This window comes from Morone saxatilis, unplaced genomic scaffold (genome assembly GCF_004916995.1).
Source record: "Morone saxatilis isolate NCDOM2014 unplaced genomic scaffold, NCSU_SB_2.0 Contig5, whole genome shotgun sequence".
Taxonomy (NCBI): Eukaryota; Metazoa; Chordata; class Actinopteri; family Moronidae; genus Morone; species Morone saxatilis.
In genome coordinates this window covers 5,239,832-5,249,052 of record NW_023340095.1, presented here as the reverse complement: position 1 = coordinate 5,249,052, position 9,221 = coordinate 5,239,832, and the positions used below count along the sequence as shown (strand labels likewise).

Below are 9,221 nucleotides of genomic sequence, written 5' to 3'. Positions count from 1 at the left end.
TGTGCTTGTTGATTAGTAGATTTATGAGGTGTTTTTATTTGTTCTCTTGTTATTTTTTCTTCTGTGTGCATATGTGTGTGTTTTGAACTCATGTATGTTATGTAAAAGATAATCGAGCTGGCCAGGAGTAATGTGAAGATATTACAAAGCAAGCTGATGATTGATGTTGGGAGGGAATATAATAGCAGTTTTATGGTATCGGTCTATGAAATGCACATACACAAGAGACAGAAGTAGATGTAAGAGACATCATAACTCTAGGCAATAAAAAATAAAGGCCTAGTATTTGTACCGTGATACAATCCTATCGTATTGGATGTATATGTGTTCATTAACTGCGCCATGTGCGAATGCCTGCACACACAGACTCACATAAACAAAGAAGAGTGAGTAGATGCAAAAGAAAAGGTATAGGATATCATTACACGTACCTGTATGGTATAAACAGAGACACACACTCAGAGTAATCTGAGCCCATTGGAGCTCTTTCAATCAGTGGCGACTCCGTCCTGCCCCGCCCTGATCTCTCTTTGTTTGACTAGAGCAGGAGACTCCAGTGAACAGACTTACATAAGCTCTGGTTTAGTAACACCTACTAGGACTTGCAATTAGATGGCACTTCTACCATGCAACTGTTAAATTAGATCTTGAACTCCATTACATGAGCACACAAAATATCTTTTGAAGTGCATGACCTTTAACGTACAGTAAACTTGCTGTCACACTAAATTAACTTTGTTTTTCGGTTTGCCAAATTTTTTTCAATACTGTTTAATGTTGCCCTGTTAAATATCTTTAATAGTCTGAAACAATGTCCTACATGGCTGCACACAAATACACACTGGCACATGGATACTTGAACACACATATCACATTCTCTAGTGGGTAATGAGTGCTTGCTTAGAGGGTACATTAATTAACAGGGTTCCCAAGAGAAAAGTGTCAGAATGTGAGGTCGACACACACACACACACACAGGACAGACCTGGGTCAAATGGTATTTAGGTAAATGTTGTTTGTTCTAGCTTGCTTGCCAATATGGTTGGGGGTTAAACTGGGGACACACTTATTTCATAGTATTTTTGGGTATTTATATAGTATTTTGTATTTGGTTAGCCAAACACATAAACAGCATTTTGACCAATAAAACCAAATAAAAGATGTAAAACAATAGCCAAATGAAGTTGAGGCTGGGAAAAGAACGTGGGGATGAACACTTGAGACTCTTGCTGTGTGATTTATATAATCACTCTTCAATTAAAACTGACAAGTTAGGCATTGGTGGTATTTATCACCATGAGTAGCACATGACTCAATCAATACAACTATTTTTTTAAACCGTGTTACTGCAGCAGGTCTAGTACAGTATGTAGTAGGAGAGCTCAGTTTTCATTGGAGGGTTTTGGAGTTTCAGTTTCTACCTCCCACACACTCCAGTACCCACACTGATTATATCAAACATGTTTGAGCCAAATCAGAAAGTCTATGGCATGCCCAGACTGGAGCAGAAGTGTGAAGATTGAATCTTTACAAACCTTAACACCGCCAAACAGTCCGAGAAGATGAGTGTTTATTATCAGGGAATGATGGTCAGAAGAGAAAAGTTACTGGTCAGATTTAGGTGGGTGTTTAACTCTTAAGCTATCTCACCCTTCACGCTGATTAAAACTATTTGACTCCGATCTGATCTGATTTGTACACACAGAAAAGGGTGATAAGCATAAGATCTGGAGCAAGATTTCTGGTATTGCTCTAACAGCGTCCAGCTTGTGTCCAGCACAAGAGCTGTCGCCCAAATAGTTCCTGACTTTCTGATTTTGATTCTGCATGAACACATTGAAATCCACACAGTCTCTGTGGGTGTGGCAGACCAACAGCAAATCAGGGCATCCAGATACTGGTGTTAAAGGTGTTACCTTTGTCTTCCCTACATCAGTTTGATGGGGAAGACAAAAAAAACAGGAAGAAGCTTGAAGCTGATGTTGTGCCGTTAAGAACACGCTGACAGATTTATAAGCATTCACTGGGATACCACACATGCTTGGCACACACCTGAACTGTGAATCATGCATGCATGCTTGAGATCAAGGCAAAAGGTATCAGGTGTCTACAAGGTGGAAAAAACGGGAGGGGTTCTGCATGGCTTTTCACTTCTGAAGAGCTTTTTATACCTTAGTCAATTGTGCAGGTGTCTAAACGCCGCCCTGTGAACTGCCATCGATCAGACTTCAGTAAAACAGCAGTTGAACATCATCACAAGTACTCATTTCACATTGCCTCAGATGTCCCATGGATCAGAAAAGTGCAGAAAATTAAACAAAAGTTCTAGAAGTGGTTTTGGGAACAAGAGACACTTTGATACTTTCTTGTGATGTGTTAAATTCAGTGTAAATATGGTATCTAACACTATAAAACAATATTGATTACATTGGACCGTTTAATCACTACAAGAGTACTTCACTTTACATTATGGTTTTGTGTAGTTTACATCACATCTTATAGCCCTCTTTACAACATTATATCACAGATACTGTATCATCTTATCACACATTTGGCCGACTGATAATAGCGTGTCAAAATTGGCTTGAATAAGCTAAAGTTAGCAGTTGACATATTGCAAGTAAAAACGCTGTCCTTTTACAGCAAAACACATTGGTGATGAGTGAAGAGTGGACAAGAGGCAGAACTCTTCCAGACCAGCTGGTTGGCCCAGTCCTTAAGTATGTGTTAATGACACACCGGGAAAAGTTGCATTGCACACTCAGCAATCATTCAGCAACCTAAAGGCATCCAGTCACTTTAAGTACTCCTATAAGATCTTAAGAGCTGCCTTGGATTCTTTGAAATGCCATCATACTTTTATGCAGAGTCATTCTTACAAGCATGGTGCACAGAAACAACAACTTAAAAGGTATGCCATTCCACCATGTAGTGAGGATGATGTCCGGGGTCTACACTGGTGCTTGATATGGACATATCCTGAGGTTAAACATCTCTACCTTTAAATTCCAAATTGTAGCCACAAAGCTCACATTCATAATTAACTAAAACCACCCACCCAAGTACTGTGCTACTGTAATCATTGCCCAATCAGAAATGGCTTTATCCAAAATGTTCAGCAATGTGGGGGGGGGTGTCGGCCTTGAATCAGTTCAGCTCAGCTGGTGATAATCCAAGCTGAAGTCGCTGGGAGGGTTTCTTTATGAGCATTTCAAATGTGTAGTGGAGTATGTCAACCACTGAAGCTGCACCTTCACTCTCCACTCACTCCTGGGTGTGAAAGGATGGGGGCAATGGGGGGTGGGAACTCTAGCTCATAAATCCCCAGTGTGTGCCTGCATGTGTGTGATTGCATGATTGTGCACAGATGGATAGGCAGCAAGGCAGAGGGAGGAGGAAGAGACTGTGGATAAACAAAGTGAAACTCCAGATATTGATCGTACTGCTCTCCATCTCACTCTGTTTATGGTGATTAATGTGTTCATGGCCAGTGGGTTAAAGGCAGAGACAGATATATAAAAGTAAAAAAAAAATGGAGAGAAAAGTGTGACTCCTGCAGAAAAACGTGGAATTCCTCAGATGTCTTGAGGAGAAGACTGGGGAGGCATGCAGAGACTGGTTTCCTCAGTCCTCAGCAGGCAGACCATACCAACATGTGTAGTGTGTAAGTGTATTAAACACAGACATCCATTTGCATTAGCCAAACCATGGCTAGAGGTGTACGTATTAACATGTTCAACATGGGAGGTTTGGAAATACAGCTGAAATATCTTGACTTTGATCATCATGGTCGAGAATTCCACAGAAGTCATCGGAACATCTAAAGTTGCCTTAAGTCTAACCCTGATCATTACCAGTCCAAACAAAGTTATCATAAAGAGCATTTCTTGTCAAACTAAACCCTGATAACTGATCCAAATTACCTAACCCACCTTTTTCTTTCTGTTTCCCAATAGGAAGACAATGAGATCCCTTCCAGCGTGTTAGTCAGGGACTCCCTCAAGACCCCACAACCAAGCCAGTATGATGCAGAATCAACCCTGCCTACTCCATCTGTCACAGGCTCTATTGATGGTAGCCGTGCCCAAGAGGAGGGTCTTCAGACCATTAGCCTATCCTCCGATGAGGATGATTATCTTGCAGAGCACCCTGACAGGGAAGAGATGCTGGATGTTGAGAACGCAGTGGGTTTGGGCACTTCCCACACATTTGAGAGAAGGGCTGACAAGTTCAAGCGCTCCAGCCTGAAGAAGGTTGATAGCCTCAAGAAGGCCTTCTCGCGCCAGAGCATTGAAAAGAAGATGACCCAGATTACCACCAAGATTGTGCCACCAGAGAAGCGTGAGAAAATCAAGAAGAGCCTCACCCCTAACCATCCTAAAAGCCCAACTGCCAAGAGCTCCTCCTTCAAGGTGTCTCCCATGACCTTTAACGTCAAGAAGGTCAGAGACGGGGAGGGCTCCACACAAGATATGTGCTCACCTGGGGCAGAAGCCCATGTGGAGATTCCTGCACTGGGAAGCTTAGATGGAGAGATTCCCTTGGCAGAGGTGCATACACAGGAAGGTGTTTTTGAGGAGATTCAGGAGATTCTGAATCCCTCCACCCCAGATAGCATGAAGGCAGAGCTGGCAATCAATGGAGAGGCACCAAGCATTGAGTGCGAGATCAATGGTGATCGTTGCGCTGGCCTGGCAGTTCCAGAGAATGATGATGATGTTGGCGAGGAGGAGGAGGAAGAAGAGGAACAAGAAAAAGAAAAACACAAAAGCCCTGTTGAAACAGAAGCAGATACCCAGATTCCCACAGCAACTACTGCAACAATTGCTGTAGAGCAAGTGTCTTAATATGATTCAGATTTTAGTGAACATCGATTCTAGCTTACCATTATTTCTTTTCTTCCTAAAGTTCCTACATTTATGAACACCCAGCAGACTCAAATTATCCCTCCATTGTAAACAGTTTTTCATAAAACACCCATATACACTAGAAATATACTCTCGGCTTACTAAGGTTGTCCACCCTTGAACCATTCCTGCAACACTTTGAGTGTCACCAGCATAGTCTAAATACCTGGACTGCCTACGCAACTAGACTTCACAGTATCCCAGAATCCGAATCCAGTGCAAGTGCTTCCTAAACCCTGTAGCAGGGTTGTCCAAAGAAAGCAACATTGCAGCAATGCACCATAACTTACTCCCATCAACTGGAGCCCACCTCTTCAATAGCAGCACATCTCCAGGGCGCTGGGCCAACTATCTCTCTCCTGCTGTGTTTATCTGTCTCTGGAGCTCTTTTCCTCACTGACAGATAGCCTCTTTGTTCTTTGTGGGTTTTTTTTTTGTGAAAAATAGTAAATCTTTGGCTATAGTGGTACTGCCCACAGCCGGTTGAGGCAGTGTGTTGCCAGGTTGTGCAAGAGTTGGAATGGGAAGTTTCTGGGTTTTCAGCAAAAAGGTCCTGGGTTGTTTTGTTGTGAACTACAGGTTGCTTACTGAATTGGACTGGACCTGTGCTGAAAAAGCCCAGATCTTAACTAACAGGTGACTTTAATTTAGTAGTCTGAGTGGTGTTGTCTTGCCTCCTGTCCTTCACCTGAACTTGTCAGATTGTTTGTTACTTCTATAGTGAGCTCCAATTCATCTTTAATGACCTAGTAATTTGTGACTGCCAATTGAGTAAGTAACAATAAACCTCCAGGTGCTGAGAATTAGAATAGATGTCATGAAAATGAATCGAACTAATCAATACCATGAGAATGGTAAAAGGTAAAATTGTTTGCAAGTACCATTTAACATGTTTGTGCTCAATCACAATGATGCAAATGAAGGACATCATTGCGGGATAGAAGCTGCTCTAGATGGCGAGAAAAATAAGTGAGTGACTCAAAGAACAGGTTTTAACACTGACTAACTTTCCCTTTTTGCAGCCCTTTGTCTTTCCTGCAGGGCAACTTTGTATGTTTATGTACAGGAATTATTTTGTCTTTTTCTATGTGAGGCATATTACTCTCTAGGAATTTACAGCTTATACACCATAAATTAGTAACTCTATGATTACTGCCTTGAGTGTGTGTACGTTATACAATAAATGTTGTATATGTGAATTTTTTTTCTTTGAGTTACTATGTGATACTTGGGTGTTTGTAAGCCGTCTCTTTCTTTCAGGTATCCATAACTTGCATGGTGAAATGTTTACTCAGTTTCATGTGTTTAGACATAAATGCTATCGTATACATTTGCCAGGCCACCATCACTTACCCCCCCTCCTCCTATATACATGCACACACATACTCCTACAGTGCCTTTACCTTGCACATGCTGGTATCAGTAATTGCACTCCAGAAGGGATGGATTCCTGTGTTTTGTAGATAAGAGAGCGTTTAAAACAGGCCTGATTTTTTCTCTCTCTCTCTTCTGAGGAATTCCTTGCAGCTGTCACTGTATGAGGCATAGTCAAGAAACAGAGAAAGTTTTAAGTTCGAAGGAGCTGCAAATACATTCACAATCAACTTCATAATTTGAGGTCATGCTGAAAGTTTCTATAAAGTGACCTTCCTCTTGTTGCACATTGTTAGTGCTTTCCCAGCCTAGGTTACAGCTGTCCAATGCCATGACTCCCCAAAAATAATTTAGCAACTGATACCAGGTGCCAAGGATCCAGATACTAGAGAGGTCACAGAAGTGAATAAAGGCAGAGGACAGCATTTCTAGCTTTGACGGATGACTCCTGCTCAGCCCATTTTTCATGCTCTTGGCCTCCTTGTTGAGACCGTGCAAAAAGGGGAAGAAGCTCTCTGGAGCCACAGGTGTTCTGCCCCTGTGGAGGCTCCTGGGCATGAGCTTGTAGTGGAAGGGGGACAAGTGTGGGTGTTGCGAAGTGTTGGAAAGGACTTCAGGTGTTGGAAAGGATGATAAAGTTGCCTTGGGGTTATGCATATGTGCAGCCTGGCAGAAAGGTGTTAAAATTGTGAGAGTCTCAAATGCAATTGAGCGTGGGAACTGAAATATGTTGTGGGGTATACATAATATAATCTAACCTATACCCCACTACATTCATTATACTTTCTTTTAGATGAGGTAAAACAATGGATTTTTAACTTCTTTAACTACTTCTTTAATTCTTTAACTCAAAATATAGTGCCCTAAATATGTTGATGTCCTAACTATGCAAGAAAATGACTTTATTGAGGTCTAGTGGAAACAGGAGAAAAGCCGTGCACATGAAATAGCAGAAATATTTTCAACAGTAGTTGACTTTAAAGCCTTAGAGTCCTTCATGCCTTACAAAAATGAACATTGTTCAGTGGGATCTTTAATAAATAATTTGACATACATGATTTTAAATAACTTTACGTTATCTTTGCTTAGTTATTCTGAAGATTTTTTTTCTTTTGAATTCTTTTTTGTATAAATCATCTTACTGAAAAGGGATTGAATACTAGGCTCGTGTACCTTCTGTGTACAGTAGAGGTTCAAATGTGACTGCCTTTAAGGTATTTTCTGCTTATTCGTGCAAATGTCTGCTGATTATAAACATGTAATAGGCATATCTAGATTTGTGTATGTGTGTAAAAGTCTGTTTTTATTTGTCGTGAAATCAAACAGTTAAATTTTGGATAATATATGAGAAATTTTTTTGTTGGAAAGTTGAAACTCCACGTTTACTACAGCGTTGTCAGGTAGTGTTTAACATCATCTTTGTTCATACAAAGTTTTTACTGTCATGGCCATTTAGTTAATAACTTAAACCAAAGACGTTTCCATCACAGAAAAAAAGATTCCCTGCCACTTGAGTGTTTAAATGTACTCCTGACACTTGTTTCAAGCATCTTGTAAACATGCAGGCATTTCCTTTTAAAAATGTAGTATTGTATACATCAATAAAGATTTTATAACATTCAAGTTTTGTGTGGGGTGTTTATTTGCAGTATGTCAGGTTAAATGAATGTCACTGCACATGAATTAGATAATAGTAGTTAATGTTCTGTGCGTCACTGCCCAGTGACTCGCGTGCTTGACCTTTAGTGCCCAAGGAAACATGTAGTTAACGTTTTGGTGTGCTTATGCCACTGCCAGTTTGGAGATAACTGTAGGTCACAGCATTGTAATCTAGTGAACCAAAATGTAGGAAACAGGGTAGTGGAGGATTAACCTCGGTGGAGGGAGTGGTTCGATAGCTCAGCCCTTCTTTACATAGCACGGTTTGTGGATTGAGAGTGGTCTATATAATGAAGATCAAATGTGTTGGGATCAGAGCCGCAATAAAGACTTTCACCGATATTTGATCACATACCCTAGCATTGTCTATCCATCCAAACAGCTTTAGTGTTAATTTCCCATTATTTGATGTGTCTGTCTTTTAGATTTCTGCCTTCACCTCCACCCCTTTCCAATAAAGGTGGGTGGAATTAAGTTTTGGTGCTATGAAAAGCTGAAAAACACTTCACAAAGTGTCTGAGTAATACTTAAAACACACCTTAAACTGTTTTTATTGGACTTTCTACAGAAGACACGGTCCCTATTGTTCTAGCATGATCTGTGGCGTATCCAGAGTAACAGGACACGTTTCCATTCACCTCCATTGTATTTGGGTAGTGGCAGAAATCTCAGGTAGTTTGCATTTAAGACCCAGGAGTAACGTTAATTTGGCTTTGAATATTAAAACTGTCTGCAAGCATGTTGCAAAGAAACACACACAAAAGTGAAAAGACGACTATTAAAGTAAATGCCGGCCACATGAAGAACACACAGGGAGTCAAAACTGAGAAAGGCAAGACATGATGTGAAAACAAGCAGAGCAGCAAAGGTAAGGACATTTGTTTCACATCCAGACACTGCAAAACGATCAAAACACATAATAACATAGTAGTGTTGAGGTCTTGTGTGTGTGTTTTAGTAACATATTGTAACGTTATATGTTGCATTTATCGAGTTATTCCAACGTGTTGCCGTAAAAATACCTCCGAGGAGGGTTTTTAATCAACTTCCGTGGGTGAGCCGAGGTGTTTCTATGGTGTTTGTCTCCCTCCCATGTCCGAACCCGCGCTAACACCTTGTGCTTCTTCTACTACACCATCCATCGTCATTACCGGTGGCACAGCTACAACAAGCTACCACAAAAAACATACAAATATTTATTCGACTCATTTTCTGAAATACAAGGACAAACGCACCCTGAACTAACGTGTGAGTGATATCATTAAAATGATTCTTCATGAG

General features: G+C 40.8%; 1 protein-coding gene across 1 annotated transcript in view; it reads left to right on the top strand.

Annotated features, from left to right (window-relative positions):
• The window catches only part of cavin2a (caveolae associated protein 2a), a 21,435-nt gene extending 13,531 nt beyond the window's left edge, over window positions 1-7,904 (top strand). The window contains exon 2 of the mRNA XM_035677171.1: window positions 3,957-7,904. Within this exon, the coding sequence (XP_035533064.1) occupies window positions 3,957-4,847 (891 nt within the window). The 3' untranslated portion in view covers window positions 4,848-7,904. The remainder of the gene's footprint in view (window positions 1-3,956) is intronic.
• The last annotated feature ends 1,317 nt before the right edge of the window (window positions 7,905-9,221 follow it).